The sequence below is a fragment of the Sus scrofa genome, chromosome 4, assembly GCF_054392235.1.
Source record: "Sus scrofa isolate SSC_HxYL_T2T_F1_AM1 chromosome 4, Sscrofa_HxYL_maternal_Yorkshire_Landrace_v2.0, whole genome shotgun sequence".
NCBI classification, from domain to species: Eukaryota; Metazoa; Chordata; class Mammalia; order Artiodactyla; family Suidae; genus Sus; species Sus scrofa.
The window spans coordinates 42,329,947-42,347,078 of NC_139386.1; the positions used below are offsets into that span (position 1 = coordinate 42,329,947).

General features: G+C 35.3%; 2 protein-coding genes across 2 annotated transcripts in view; both read left to right on the plus strand.

Annotated features, from left to right (window-relative positions):
* RAD54B (RAD54 homolog B) overlaps positions 1–17,132 on the plus strand; it is a 119,870-nt gene that overhangs the window by 49,692 nt on the left and 53,046 nt on the right.
* Positions 6,447–17,024, plus strand: FSBP (fibrinogen silencer binding protein). The gene is made up of 2 exons (XM_003355021.5): positions 6,447–6,890; positions 11,558–17,024. Exons 1-2 carry the CDS (start codon positions 6,517–6,519, stop codon positions 12,081–12,083), a joined length of 900 nt encoding a protein of 299 aa, XP_003355069.1. The 5' UTR covers positions 6,447–6,516; the 3' UTR covers positions 12,084–17,024.

The following is a 17,132-nucleotide window of genomic DNA, read 5'->3' on the forward strand; positions in this document are numbered from 1 at the left end:
ACAGCAATGCTGGATCCTTAAGCCACTGATCTAGACCATGGATCAAACCCGAAACCTCATGGTTCCTAGTCGGATTCGTTAACCACTGAGCCATGACGGGAACTCCAGAATGTTCATCCTTTATCTATCCTTTTATGATAAACTTGAGAACAGTAAGGAAACTGTTTTCCTGAGTTCTATGAGCTGCTTTAGCAATTTTTTTTTTTTTTTTTCTTATCCTTTTTTGGCCCTCCTGCAGCAAGCATATGGAGTTCCGGGACCAGGGAGCAAATCAGATCTGAGCCATAGCTGCAGCAATGCCAGATCCTTACCCACTGTGCTGCCCGGGATTGAACCTGTGTCCCTGAACTCCAGAGATGCCGATGATCCCGTTGTGCCACAGTGGGAATTCCTCTCCTCCCACTCCTCTTTTTTTGGCCGGTCCTTGGTGTGCAGAAGTTCACAGGCCAGGAATCGAATCCACACCACAGCACCAACTTGAGCCGCTGCGCTGACAGCACTGGATCCTTAACCTGCTGAATCGCACGGGAACTCCTAGCAAATTAATTGAACATGAGGAGGAGGTCATGGGAACCTCTGATTTATAGATGATTGGTTAAAATCACAGCTGGCAACCTGGACTTGTGATTGTCATCTGAAGTGGCATGAGGGCAGACTTGTGGGACAGAGCCTGTAACTGTGGGATCTGACACTATTTCCAGGTAGAGAAAAAAAAAAATTTAGGACACCTAGTTGGTGTCAGAGAATTGCTTGGTGCAAGGAAAGCTTACACATCTGGTAGTAGAAGTGTCATTTGTGTGAGAGCAAAGGAGAAACATTGGAGGAGCACTGAGGTTTTCCTTCTTAGACGCCTTCAGTTTTTTAAGGGTTTTCAGGATCCCTGTAACCTAGCTTTTTGACTGTCTTGAGTTCTTAACATTACAGACTGTCTTCAAAGCACAGTGGTGATGTATGAAATGTAAATGCTATAACTGAGAGTGATTCTTTTAAACCCTATTTCTTCTTTTTTTTTTGCTTTGTAGGGCCAAACCCAAGGCATATGGGGGTTCCTAGGCTAGGGGTAGAATTGGAGCTGTAGCTGCTGGCCACAGACAGAGCAACGCAGGATCTGAGCCCCATCTGCGATCTATATCACAGCTCCCGGCAACACTGGATCCTTAACTCATGAACAAGGTCAGGGATCAAACCCTCATTTTCTTCGTTGCTGCTGAGCCACAGTGGAAATCGTTTAAACCCTATTTTTATGTGGCAGATTTTTTTTCAAATTTTCTGAATAGTTTATATTTTGTCTTTTTAAAAAAATATAAAAATTCTCCTTGAAATTATATATATATGTGAATTTTCAGTGTAAAGTTTAGTTTATTTGAACCAAACTCTTTAATCCACATTAAACCACTGGGCTTATTAACAAATGATAGGGAGTTCCTGTTGTGGTGCAGCAGAAACAAATTTGACCAGGAACCATGAGGTTTCGGGTTCGATCCCTAGCCTCACTCAGTGGGTTAAGGATCTAGCATTGCCATGAGCTGTGGTATAGGTCACAGATGTGGCTTGGATCCTGCATTGCTGTGGCTGTGACGTAGGCCAGTAGCTGTAGCTCTGATTCCACCCCTAGCTTGGGAACCTCCATACGCCAAGGGTGCAGCCCTAAAAAAAGCAAAAAAAAAAAAAAAAAAACCCCACAAAAAACAACTCCCCCTCCAAAAACAAATGACAGTATACTTGCTTATTCTTTTTTTTTTTTTAACCTTTTTTTTTTTTTTCTTTTTCTTTTTCTTTTTTTTTTTTTTTTTTTTCTGGCTGCACCTGCAGCACTTAGAGGTTTCTGGGCCAAGGATCAAACCCAAGCCATAGCTGTAACCAGAGCCACAGCAGTTACAATGACAAATCCTTAACCTGCTGCACCATAAGGTAACTCTAAATGACAGTATATTTGAATTGTGTTAGTGTATTTAGATTTCATACAGCTTTCATGTCTTAATAGGAACTCATTTTAAAAGTATCATTTTCACAGTAAAATTATATTTTTACAAAGATCTTTCTCAAAACTATCATCTACTCTTTGACACTACTGTAGACTGCCACATTCATTAATTTATAGTGGATATTGAGTGCTCTCAGGTCACAGAAGGAAATGAAGACAGAATTTGTTTTGGTCTTTTTAAGACCGCACCCCCAGCATATGGAAGTTCCTAGGCCTAAGGTCAAATTGGAGCTGCAGCTGTGGCCTATGCCACAGCCATGGCAACACTGGATCCAAGCTGCATATGTGACCTAAGCCACACCTTGTGGCAATGATGGGTCTTTAACTCACTGAGCAAGGCCAGGAATTGAATCTGCATCCTCCAGGAGATAATATTGAGTCCTTAACCTGCTGAGCAACAACAGGAACTCCAGTTTTCTTTTTTATGCAAGAAACTAAGCTATTTTATGGCTGGCTAAAGTTACAAGATCAGACTTTGTTATATATAATTTCAAAATATTTCTGGGGAGTTCCTTGGTGGCCTAGCAGTTAAAGGATCCGGTGTTATCAGGTGTTGTCACTGTTATGGCTTGGGCCACTGCTGTGGTGAGAGTTCCATGTCTGGTCCAGGAATTTCATGCTGTGGGCATGGCCAGAAAAAAAAAGGACACTTTAAAAATATATATATGGAGTTCCTGTCGTGGCGCAGTGGTTAACGAATCCGACTAGGAACCATGAGGTTGCGGGTTTGATCCCTGCCCTTGCTCAGTGGGTTAAGGATCCGGCGTTGCCGTGAGCTGTGGTGTAGGTTGCAGACGTGGCTCGGATCCCACGTTGCTGTGGCTCTGGCATAGGCCAGTGGCTACAGCTCCGATTTGACCCCTAGCCTGGGAACCTCCATATGCCGCAGGAGCGGCCCAAAGAAATAGCAAAAAAAAAAAAAAAGAATATATATATATATATATTTCTGGAGGCTGGCAGCTATAGTTCCGATTCAACCCCTAGGGTGGAAACTTCTATATGCCATGGGTGTGGCCTAAAAGAAAAAAAAATTCTGGATGTTTAATTCTGATTTGAGGTGACTAAATATTAATTTTTATTTGTTTAGGGAACTGCCTGTCATATTTACTATGTATTTGTTGATAGTGTCTCTGAGTATCGTCTAGTTTATTTTCTTTATTTTCATTAAATATCTTGTTCCTGTGGTTCTGCTGTAGCAGATTGCATTCGGTGTCCAGTGTAACATTTGCCATATGCTTTATTCCATTCTCTTTTTCTTTATTGTTCCAATAAGAGTAGTAACTTTGGCCTCTGCATTTGATTCTGTATAAATGGTATACTTTTTATATTACAAAATTCTTATTTTTTCAGCTAGAAAAATAACATATGATTAAGACAGAATAATTCAGTTAGTAATCAATTAAAATTGATGAAGAGTAGCCTATAATATGTGCTGTCTGAATAAAATATTCAGAGTGATCCATTTAAGTTACATCAGTGCATAGGAAAAAATAATTTAAACAGGTGATGGTGATGTGACTATGTGTAATGTCAAAGAAAAATTGTACCAGGTAAGTTAAACAGGCAAGAAGACTTAATCAAGACTATTACAATAAAGGAGAGAGATTGAAGTCAACTCCTAATACAACAGGGATTTATAGCCAACAGGCAGGGTAAGGGAGTCAGTGGGTGGAAAATTACTAAGTGGAGCTTGGTTAGGTGTTAAGGATAAGTGTATGAAGAATTTGGTTAGGGGTCAAGAGTAGGAGGATTCTACATAAGCAAACAAGTTGTGGGTAATGGAAAAATATGCTGCTTCAGTTAAAAAATGTTGTTTAATTAAAATTGAATAAAATTAAAAATTTAATCTCTCAGTCCCAGTAACCACATTTAAAATGCTCGATAGGCACATGTGACTCATGACTCCTATAATTGGTGGAGTTTTAGATCTTTTTGGAGTGCATTTTCATACATATGTACCTGAATTCTGTAGCTACATACGTATTTTCCGTACCTACAGAAATATTTGGCCTTGGGTGTTTTTTGGTAAGCGTAATGGGATTGTATGTATTTTTGTTTTACTTGTTTTTCACTTATGTATTTTGGATCTTGTCAATACATAGAAATCTGCTTTAATTTTTAAATTTTTATTTATTTTACTTAAGTATAGTTGATCTGCAATGTCTTTTTCATATTCTTTTCCATTATGGTTTATCACAGGATATTGAATATAGTTCCCTCTGCTATACAGTAGGACCTTGTTTATCCACTCTCTCTGTAATAGTTAGCATCTTCTAACCCTAAACAACCAGACCATCCCACTCCCTTCCCCCTCCCTCTTGGCAACCACAAGTCTGTTCTCTATGTCTGTGAGTCTGTTTCTGTATCATAGATAAATTCATTTGTGTCATATTTTAGATTCCACATATAAGCAATATATGGTATTTGTCTTTCTCTTTCTGACTTACTTCATTTAGTATGATAATCTCTCCATCCATCCATGATGCTGCAAATCTGCCTCTTTATTTTAATGCTGCCCACAGTAGACCATAGTGTGGATATACTCTAGTGACTTTAACTTGTCCCAACTGATGTGCAACTGCTAAGAAGGCTTTGTTGGTGTTTGGTGTGTATTTTTCAAGGTAGATTCTGAAAAGTAAAATTACTGCAATTTCAGAAGCTTTTACACATGTAAACTATTAATATATACTCTTAAATTGCCATCCCAAATGCCATTTTACACTCCTGTGAGCGGTACACAAGAGTATTTTTTGCTCTGCATCTTCATCCACTCCAGACATTTTCAGTCTTTAAGAATTTTGCTGATCTTAAGGGTGTGTACATTTCCTTGACAGTGAGATTGAACTTTTTTCATATTTCTATTAGTATTTCATTCTTAACACAATGCCCATATTTCTTCCAAAAATAAAATGTTATTTAAAGACAGGATATATTCTGTGTTCTTGTTTTCCTTTGAGTAACTGGTTAGGTTGTTGGAGCAGGTCAGTTTTCAGTTTGCATCTCTATGACAGGAATCATTTACAGTACTATTTTGTACAGTTTTACTCAACAAAAACTGCTCAAAAACAATGAAAGGCTAGGACTACTAAAGAATGAGATTACTTAGTAGGGTATGTCAGAAAACACCTAGCATTCCATAGAGCTCCCAGCAACCTTTCACTTTTTTTTTCCCTGACAGATAACACGTTTAAAGCTCTTAACCGTATTGTCTGGCTTATAGTGAGAATTCAGTAAATTTAATTCTCTTCCATTAAAAGAACGAAAAAGAAGGCAATTGAAAATTTATGGCATTTCTGTAGAACTGTAGTTCTCTGGATAGGGCTGTATCTAGATTCACTTGTTTTCCTTGGACCTTGCTCAGTACTTGGGAACATTTTTAATGGGGGTTCAGTAATTGTTTGATTGAATGGAACTGTGTTCAAGTATGTTCTAATTCATTCTCCTATCGGACAAACACGTATATCAGGAGAAAATAAGCTTATTTCTTTACATTGTTATTTATCACTTTTTCAGACAGGGATTAGAACATATACTCTAAGCACATAAATTGGTGGCCTTGCAAATGACTACAACTAGCTGTTTCCTTTCATAGTCCAAATTGCGTGAATATAGCTAAATAAAAATCCTCCTCTACAACAATAGCAAATGCGATTTTGTTGTATTCAGTCTTAAGGCATTATTATGCTGTTCTCACTGTGAATGGTGTTTTTTTATACATGGTAAAGCAGGCTAGCATATTTATGTACGTTACAGCTGGAATAATCCATTGCTTTAAAACCCTAATTTTTATCTGTTTTTTAGATTTAGTGTTCAACAAAAATTTCTTAAGTAACTGAAGAAAACAACGCGGTGGCTACTGTAGACTGTAAAATGAAGGAGAAGCTTAGCTTTACTGTGGAGTCTGAGCTGGGTGTAACCTAACTAGCTAGAGGATATGTAATTCCTGATTGACAGCAGGACCAGCATTATGCAGATTTTGTAAGAGAGAACAGCAGCTCAGAAACAGTGATTAGGGGCTCTGTTAGGAATCACTAACATTCACCACTCACATCTTTAGTTTTTCATTTTTCTGTCTACTGGATTTATAAACAAATAGCACAAAACAGTTCCTCTTTTGTTTTTATTAAAGTGATACTGCACTGCAGTTTCAGTCAATCAGCTAGGCAAACGTGTTGAAATTCGATATTCTCACTAAATTAGCTAATTTTTAGCTGTGCTCCATGCTTATCTCTAGACCTTTGTGTATTGAATCCTATCTCGAGCTGTTCTCTTTATACACAAGTGTGTTTTGCTTGTGCCTTCCTGTCTTCTTCAGTGAGAAGCTTTATGTAGGTCAGGCTTGGCTTAAGCAGATTTCCTGAACCTGCGTCAGCTTAAGCTGGAGGAATTTTAATAAACCCTCCCCTGTAGGCGTGGGCCTAAATGAGGCTAGCCTAGTTAAGCCTGATCTTTTTCTGTTTGTGAAAAGAGCTGAGCATAGCTGAAGGCTGCATGGTGGTTTCAGAAACTGCCTACTTAATTTGAAAAGAACAATGGTAGGAAAAGCTAGATCTTCCAATTTTACCTTACCTGAAAAGCTTGATTTGCTAAAGCTTGTGAAGCCATATGTTAAAATTCTGGAAGAACACACTAACAAACATTCAGTAATAGTGGAAAAGAATAGATGTTGGGATATCATAGCAGTTAACTATAATGCAATTGGAGTAGACCGCCCTCCTCGAACAGCGCAGGGCCTACGCACTCTTTACAAAAGGCTCAAAGAATATGCCAAACAGGAGCTATTGCAGCAAAAAGAGACCCAATCAGATTTTAAAAGCAATATTTCTGAGCCAACCAAGAAAGTTATGGAGATGATTCCCCAGATTTCCAGTTTTTGCCTGGTAAGAGACAGGAACCACATACAAAGGTAAGCTTTATTTTATTTTGTTGTGGAAAATTATGGCGCCTCCTATCTATTGGGTTCTGGCTTAGATGTGATAGAGGTATGCATAGTAAGCATCCCCACTAGGGGAGAGTGAATAGTGTCTTTGTTTTGCATTCTTAGAAAAGTGAGGCTATAAGGAGTTTTTCTGCTGCATTTGATTTAAGCCACTTTTTATTGTCTTCCCCTCCCCCTTCCCTTTCTCTGTAGTTTTTAAAAAGTAGAGGTTAGGAAGGAATAAATGGGATGCAGTTTTTGACATCACCTAATGAACTTTTTAAGCTTTAAAATTAAATTGTTTAATTAGCTTCTGAGAGATACCTTTTTCTTATTTCATTAAAGATTACATTTCATTGGAATTTTCAATTTTGTATGAAGTTAGCAGTTTCAGGAGAAAGGAAACCTTTGCTTTTTTAGGAATTATCACTGTCTACCCTTACTGAATATTCATTGAGCTAGAAAACCTAAAATCACCAATAAGTAAACTCGTTAATGGCATCATAGTATGTATTAAGATAGTTTAAATCATTTTTCTAACTTATATTTAAAGTTAGAAACACAAGAAAAAGAATTAATGCCTAATTAGGGATACAGATTACTTAATAAAATTAAAATTTTTCGTTGTTTTTACTTGTTAATGGTCTAGTTTCACTTTGATTTTAGGCCATACAGGAAAGGATAATCTGTCCCATACTGTTTTGCAAGGGTAGCAAACTATGAATTTTAAAATATCAATGAGAGCAAGTGGATTAGAAAGTTTTTTGGTTGAATTAGTGCTCTACTTAATTACTTGCCTGGAAATCTTCAAAAACTATTATCTTACTACTAATTCAGATTTTGACCCCTGGCAAAAAATATGAACAGCAGCTGCATGCTTCTGAATCATTTAGGATAATTTAAACAAATTGCGAACTCCTTGTTAGTTGAGGAACCTTTCAAACAAAACTTTACAGGGTACTTTCTTATTGGTGGAAGAGTCATTATATAAGCAAAATTATTAATTACCTGTGAAATCCCTTTGAAGTTAGGAAAGAAATGGGAAAAACCTTTTTGAGCCAAACATATTTGTCATTTGATAATTTACTAGGATAATATATTTGAGCCCAGCTTCTTACTGTGTACTTCCTATTTCTAGTTGATAGCACAGTAAAAAATAGCACCAGTGGGAATCCAAGACATGGATATGCAATATATTAATTCATGGGGTCACTGCTAAAACTGTTCACTGTGATGACAGATGATTAAATCATAATATGTTGAAGGTCCAAAAAAACTCCACAGTAAGACTTTTTGCTTAAGAAAAAAATTTTTTTCCCCTCTTTGAACCATAAACAACAGTGGTTTTGCATTTCAGGTATAAAGCTACCTTTTGGAGATAGGCTTGTATAATTTGAAAACTACACACAGAAACTAGTTTAATTAAGTCATGTATTTTAAAAATAGAGTAATATAGAAGATAAATAATATATAAGATACAAGTATCTGTTTACAATTTTGACCATTTGTGTGTGTGTGTTATATATACACATACATACGTATAACATATATACCTACCTACACATTCAGTCTTTAGGATACCAACATTTTTCTGATAAAATGAGTTGACTTATTTACACATTTCCTATTGTTTAGACAATCAGTTTTTTAGACTTTAAAGGTAAGAATATCAGAAATATGCCACTTAAATTCTTACTTATGTTAGTGTGTCTGTACTGCCATTTTCTATACTGGCATTTTCATTTAATGTATTTGTATATTTAATATATTAATTGACATCATCTTGAATCTGAATTATCTTGGAAGTTATACTATCAACTTAATTATTCTTCTGTATAAATGTGCCTGTTAATCTCATCAAACTCTATATACTTAATAAACTATTACTACTTATTTAATATGTTTAAGGATATACAACTATTTGTAAGGCTAGTTCTACAACTCACATTGATTTATGTCTTTATTTTTTACTTCTTGCTAACATCATATTATATTATTGCATTTTTGTAATCTATGGCTCCTCAAAGTTCATGTTCATACATTTTAGAAGTCCTTTTCTGTTTTATCATTTTTGTGACCTTCTCTAGATCATTTTTAAACTTTGTTATGTCTTATTTGTAATGTTTTAGCTAAAATGGAATGTCAGGATTTCCTGTTGTGGCTCAGTGGTTATCGAATCCAACTAGGAACCAAGAGGTTGGGGGTTCGATTCCTGGCGTCGCTCAGTGGGTTAAGGATCCGGCATTGCAGTGTGCTGTGGTGTAGGTGGAAGACGCCACTCGGATCTTGTGTTGCTCTGGGCTCTGGCGTAGGCTGGCGGCTATAGCTCCGATTCGACTCCTAGCCTGGGAACCTCCATATGCTGCAGATGTGGTCCTAAAAAGGACTAAAAGACCAAAAAAAAAAAAAAAAAAAAGGAATGACATATTCCAGATATAAGATATATTTTTAATTTACATTGAAGTATACTGTTTGTTTAACTGTGTTTCATACTCATATATACTAATTAGGAATAGCTATTATGTGAATTTTTTAAATTTAATTTTCATCTATTAAGTTTTTCCCATTCTAGGATTTAGAGATGTAAATAAAAGCAAATCCTACTAATCTGAATTACATTCATTTACTTTGTCTTTTTAGGGCCACATCCGCGGCACATGGAGTTTCCCAGGCTAGGGGTCAAATTGCTGCTGTAGCCACTGGCCTATGCCACAGCCACAGCAATGCCAGATCTGAGCAGCATCTGTGACCTACAGCACAGCTGATAGCAGTGCTGGATCCCACTGAGCGAGGCCAAGGATCAAATCTGCATCCTCATGGATGCTTGTCAGATTTGTTTCCGCTGAGCCACTACAGGAACTCCTGAATTACATTTGTATTCCATTGTTTTACTTTTGAAAATCATAAAATGACAAAAAAGGGACAAGAATGAAAATGAAGGAATTTATATAATCTACAAATAGATTTTTCATAACATACTATATATCTTATTATTTAATTTGTACCCCTTAGACATATATCTAATATTTCTGAACATTAAATATTTTGTAAGTTTATATTTTTTTGCTTATGTTCTACTTGAACTTGTCCCAGCATTTTAATCATCCATGTAGAATTCATTCTTAACTATATTATTTATAGTTTATAAAATGTTCTTTTAATAATATTAAGTATAGCATTTTTCTTAATCCAATAAACTCTTGGATTAAGAGTTTAGGCAGAAGTGTAAGTTAAAAAACAAAAAAACTAAAGCCTCAGAGTTCACTGATAGCCTAGTGGTTAAGGATCTGGTGTTGTCTGGCTTGGGTCACTTGCTGTGGTGCAAGTTTGCTTACTGGCTGGGAAACTTCTGCATGCTGTAAGCATGGCCCAAATCCCCTTAGCCTCCCTCAAGAAATTTATTCTTTTTTTTTTTTTTTTTTCTTTTTAGGGCTGCATCCCGTGGCATGTGGAGGCCCCCAGGCTAGGGGTCCAATTGGAACCATAGCCACTGGCCTACACCACAGCCACAGCAACATGGGATCCGAGCCACGTCTGCGATCTACACCACAGCTCACAGCAATGCCGGATCCTTAACCCACTGAGTGAGGCCAGTGACCCTCATCCTCATGGATGCTAGTCGGATTCGCTAACTGCTGAGCCACGGCGGGAACTCCCAAGAAATGTATTCTTAATTCACAGCTTCATGTTATACATGAAATTATTTAAAAAACTGACAGAATTTTAAGATACATTGTGTTTGTCATAACAAATACTGTTATGTCAGAGTTTAAATTATGCTAAAACTGTAGTTGCCTCTGAAAGGAATGTATATTTTATGGAAATTTCATGTAAATTTAATAAACTTTGAAAATATCATATAAAGGCCATTTAAAAACATTCCATTAAAAAATTTCATTTATTAATTATTCAACATATGATGAATACCTACTAGGTTCCTAGTACACTGTTATGCTGGGTGCTGAGGAAACAGTGGTGGCTATAAACCCTTGCCCTTGTGTGCTTCACCTGACCACTGGTTGAAAGACTTAATAATTAAGAGCGCCTGAGACATGTGGTTTAGGCTAGCTAAAGGGGAAATACTATTGCATCTGAAATGGAGAACTCCCTGATGGTTGGGTATACCCAAAGTCATAGACAATCTTGATTTTTTTTTTTTTTTTTTTGGTGACAAATACAGAAATCAGTACCTTTCAGAGATTGCCTTCCATTGTCCTCATGGATTTCATGGACCTTGGTGATTTTTAGATCAGTCAGTACAGAAGAGAAGAAGCAGGAGGTCTAGGAGTGTGGGGATAGCAAGACCTGTAATGAATTAAATGACACTTTACAGCATTTAAGGACCTCAGGCTTGTAGGGACAACTAGTATTTCTTTGAGAGTGTCAGAAATGCCTTTTCTTTGTAACATCATGTCCTTTTAAGAGCCCAGTTTTAAAGTTAAGGGTAGGAGAGAGCTATATATACATATATCTATAACCAAAATTCTAATCTTAGTAATCACTTTATTGTTTGAAGGGTTAAAATTTTTTTGTTTTATAATTTTCTTATAGCTTTAAAGCTTGATAATTAATATATATTAAATGTGAAATTATGCTCTAAAATGCTCTTGGCTTCATTTGATTTACATTTTATAATGCTTTTTTGTGTGCTGTAGTGCAAACTTGGATGAGGAAGCACAGGCTGGTACCAGTTCACTACAGGTAATGTTGGACCAACATCCAGTTGCTATTACAGTGGAGGTGAAGCAAGAAGAAGACATTAAGCCCCCTCCTCCACTGGTTTTAAATTCTCAACAGAGTGATACTTTAGAGCAAAGAGAAGAACATGAATTAGTACATGTTATGGAAAGATCTTTGTCACCATCACTTTCCTCTGTTGATATGAGAATGACATCGTCTCCATCTTCTTTCCCAAGGAGAGATGATTTTTTTCGGCATGAGAGTGCAGAACATTTTAGGTCACAATTAGGGTATGATCCTCAGATTCTGCAAATGCTGAAGGAGGAGCATCAGATAATTTTAGAAAATCAAAAAAATTTTGGATTATATGTTCAGGAGAAGAGGGATGGATTGAAAAGAAGGCAGCAGCTAGAGGAAGAGCTGCTAAGAGCAAAAATTGAAGTGGAGAAGCTGAAAGCAATTCGCTTACGGCATGATCTACCTGAATTTAATAGTCTTTAAGATTTTTTTTTCAATATTGTAATTTGATGATTTTTATTTTGGCCAAATTACTTTTGTTTGAGAATATCCTGAAGCAGAGTACCTACTCTTAAAAAATATTGTGAATCTCTGTTATAAAAAAGCTTTTTTGACATGATTTTCTAATTAATTTTCTTTTGTGATATATTAAAACGCTGGATTGACATGGTTATAAGTTTTTGTCTTCCAATTTTTTCTAAGATACTTAATTGTTGGCCTTACAAAAGATGTTTTACTGTGATCATTATATAATGTGCACAAATACATATGTGAACACGTAAATATTCCTTCAAAGTTGTGAATCCTTAACATTTTGAATTGGCACTTTCAAAGCTGTAGTTCAGGGCTTTTTAAGTCAGTCTAATTTAAGAGCAATACTAGCCTAATAGAAGCTTGTCGATATGACATTGATTTTTATGCTTTCATTCTTGGAAAGGAGTAAGTCCTAGGATTTTAGGGATGGACAGTATTTGGAGAAAACTTTTTCCCATCTCTGCTTAAAAGTAATGAAACTGAGGTCCAGGGAGAACCCAGTGAGTTACTTGGTGTAACAAAGCTCTTTATGGCAGAACAAGGACAAGCACTCAGTTTTTGTTTTTCTGTAACGTCCTCCCCCTGTTAGCCCATAGAAGTTAAAATCCACAAAAATACCTACATGTTAAAAAATTAGAAACATCTATTTCACAAAAAAAGTTTAGAGTTATGAAATCAGGGGAATTGTGTCAATTATCCCCATTCTTTTTTTTTTTTTTTTTTTTTTGGTCAGGCAAAATAAACTATTGTATTGGAGCTGTTATATATTTTGACTGTAAGATTTAATATGTCAATTCATTTTAAGTGACTTATTCTGAAAAAGATTTCTTTCATGTAAAATCACAGAAAAACTTTAATGAACAAAGTTAAAATCTTCTTTGGGATAAAAATAGCAAAAAAGTATATGTTTATGATTTATGATATCTGTAGTCTTATGTTTTTGTAAATATTGCTATTTTAGTATTTGTGGAAATAAAACCTTGATTATTAGAGCACGCATATAACTTTTATGTTAAATCTTTAATATGTATATTACTTAAGGATTTCTATTTTTGCCAGGCTTCATTGAGGAAGAGTATTTAAGCCAAGCTTTAGACAGGGTAGGTAAGATTTCAGCAGTGTAGGGGAGAAAGGATGTTTATGTCAGAGTGAGCAGCATGAAAACAGGCATGGAGATTGGGAAAAAGTGGGTCAGTGTGTATAATTAGAGTGCTAACCAGGTGATTTAAATGAGTATAGAGTTGGAGTTCTCTTTGTGGCTTAGTGGGTTAGGAACCAGACTAGTATCCGATCCCTGGCCTTTCTCAGTTGGCTAAGAATCCCAAACTGCGTCTTAGGTCCCAGATTTGGCTCAGATCTGGCGTTACTGTGGCTGTGGTGTAGGCTGGCAGCTGCAGCTTCAATTTGGCCACTAGCCTGGGACCCTCCATATGCCGTGGTTTTGGCCTCAAAAGACAAAAAAAAAAAAAGCATAGAGTTGACCAATTTAAGGCTGTGATAATCTAGAAGAGGACATGTACCTTGACTGATTAGAGTAGCTACTGTTTATCTCTAGCAGAATTTTTAGATGCAGAAATAAGCCAAAAATCTGCATTTTTATGAGAATTTTTTTTTTGTTTGCAAATAATTGAAAATGTTTAAAATAGTAAATAGACAAAACATGTGGGTGGACCTCATTCAGCCAGTGGGCTTCTGGCTTGTGGGCTTTGGTGTAGAGTAATTGTTCACCAAAAGTAGATCTTAACCAGCAGCATCAGCATCACTTGAGAATTTGTGAGAAATGTAAATTCATTCCTTTTTTTCTGGCTGCACTTTCGACATGTGGAAGTTCCCAGGTCAGGGACTGAACCTGTGCCACAGCAGCGACAACAAGCCACAGCAGTGACAATGTGGGATCCTTAACTCGTTGAGCCATGAGGGAACTCCTCCATTCCTTGTGGATCCTCAACTCAGTGGGTAGAGTCTAGCGATCTATTTTAATAAGTTCTCTAGAGATTCTGATGAAAGCTAAAAAACCACTCAAGGAGCCACTGGAATGGAGTATTTTGGAGCCTAACATGGTGCCTAAATCATACTAGATTCTCAAAAATTTTTGTTGAAGAGTGGATGAAGGCAAATTGAGGGATATCAGTTTGGAAGTTGGAAGCTGATTGGTGCCAGATTATGGATTATATTAAATGCTGTTTTTAAGAAATCAAATGTGTATATATAGTGGGAAGCCATGGAAGGCTTTTGACTAGGGGCATATGATTCAAGTTTTGATTTAATGTCATAATAGCATTATTTCAGGGTAGACATTGTAGTGAGAGGAAATTAAATTTGAAATTTAGGTTATGGCTATAGGAATAGAAAGAATAAAAGTAAAATGGACTCTTAAATGGTACTATTTTAGCTTGTTGACTGCTTAATTTCAGTGGCATTTTATATCTGCTATTAGAGTTAAATATTTTATTATAAAATGCCTTGAATGTAAAAAATGATATATCTTTTTGACAATTTCATCTCATTTAATCTGTGCTGTGACTTTTCTTTCAGTCTAATGAATCTTATAACTCTTATTTGAAGTAATATTTTTACACGTAATTCTAGTAAATCTTTACAGTAGTAAGCTTTAACTTTTTGAAATTATAGAGAGCAAATTGCCATACAGAATGTAATTCATATTATAATCTTAGTTGATACTACTCAGAATTGTTAATGAATATTCAATTTGAATGCAGCTAAATCAGTTTTCCAAGTGTGTTCTTTGGAACATTAATTTTATGAGATTGTTTCAGCAAAGAGTTATGTGTTCAAAAAATGCCACATACATGTTTTTTGGTTAGATTCTAAAAAAAGTGAGGAAGGTAAAATGTATACTGTACAAAATGGCCCTTGAAATTTTTTTGTTGCCCAGGAAATAGTGCAAACATAGTCTGCTACAGTTATATTTTTCTCCAGCAGTGTTCAAAATTATTGTTTTGTTGCTTATGTCAGGTGACAAATTTGTTAGCATTTAGGGACCAAATAAAAAGCCTTATTTTTACCTATTTTAAACACCAGAATTACACTTATTGGAGTGAGGTTACTGCAGCAGTTTTTCCAAGTCAATCTTGTTTATTTTTAATCTGCAAAAATTAAAATGCATGTGATTCTGTTCCATTTTCATTGCTCTACCTCCATGCAACTATAATTAGCACAGTTTATGAGAATTCCTGAATAAAGAAGACTTATTTGACCCTTGAACTTTTTTGGAGGCTGTTTATTGTTATCTTGCAGAGTATCTTAGGGAAATTCTGAGCTAAAGCTTTTTACTTTTCATATTGAGACTTTTTTGAGTTTTTGGCTCCTTCCCAACTTACATTAGCAGCTTTTGCTGAGGACAGGTTTCACTAAGGGGAATGTATAGGGGCAAATTCTATTAGTACCAGTGGAATACAGCTGAAACCACCAGACATCCTACATTCTATAGAGAAGTGTTTCGGGCCATGAGCTTTATTTATGAAACGTTATGCTGGGAAATAGGCTAGAGTGATTTTATTTTTAAAATGCAGACTTGGTTCTGTAGAAACACATTACATTTGAAAAATATACTAAGTCAAAAGACTTTCCTCTAATATATTAATGTTATATAGTATTAGTAATATATTAGTAATTTAGATAGTGGATTGGTTATTCTTGCCACCTTGTTGTCTTTTCTTGTTCATGTGCACTTAAATGGATACATTATGTGTCTGTTTTACAACCTATGGTTTTCTAAACCTAGGGATGTTTTATAATGGCATCCGGAAAAAGTTAATGAAGCGCTTTCATTTCTAACAAATGCCACACTTCTTAAGATATTCAAATTAAATACTTCTTTTTTTGTATAATGAGACATTAACTTGGTGTTATTTTATTTTTGAAAGATTAACTCTACCCTATTGCATATTTACTTATGTAAAAATGTTTAACATATGAATTATTTTCCATGTGCCTTCTTTGAGAGTAATGTGAAATTTTAAATAGCTATGTTTAAATAATTGAGTGTGGTAAACTGTAATTAATATATACTATAGATGATACTGGTTAAATGCTTTGTTAATACACTGTCTTTTAAATACAAGGTAATACATTGTACTGATTTGTGTGTGTGCCATAAGACAAAGAATTCAGTACTATAGAGGTTAAATTTTTGATGGGGCATTAATTGAAATCAGTTTCTTTAGGTGATTGTGCTGTAATAGATGCTAAATATACTGTGTCTAAATTTCATAATATATATATTTTTTGAAATGTTAAGATCTAATAATCTCAAAATCAATTAAATATTTGATGGTGACTTTGATTGTAAATAGTTAAAAATAATTGGATGAAATATGGTTGCAATACTTACAAATACAAAAGAAGTAAATCCTTAAAATATGCAATCTAAACTTTAATAGTCATGCTGGATCTTTGTATATGATTTTGAGAAATTGGCTTAATATTTTTATATGTCTTAAGTAGTTTATTTGAAAATAATAGCTATAATTTGAATTTGTATTATTTATTTTTTTGTTTTCACTTCTGTTCTAATGGAAAACAAAGTAAATAAAAATAAAAATACCACCCAAGTTATCCCAAACAATTTAAACTAAAATGGATGTATCATTAGATTTACACTTTTACTTTTATTTTGGCTGTGCCCACAGCATACGGAAATTCCTGGGCCAGGGATCAAACCCATGCCATAGGAGCCTCTGAGCCACTGCAGTGGCATGCTGGATCCTTAACCCGGAAAAAAATTCCTAGACTTCCACTTTGTTAGTTGCTCTCTCATCACTTAAAATTATTTGTGAATTCACTTCTGTTACAAAGATTAAGAAACCCTTTATATATGCTGAAAAAGTTGAAAGAATTTTATAGTAAATATTGTATGCTTACCACCTACGTTCTATAATTGTTTTGTTGTATTTGCTTCTTGGCATATTTATCCACCCATAAATTTCATTTTTTTAGAAGAAAACTATTATTTTAAAACAAGTTGTGGAATTAGAA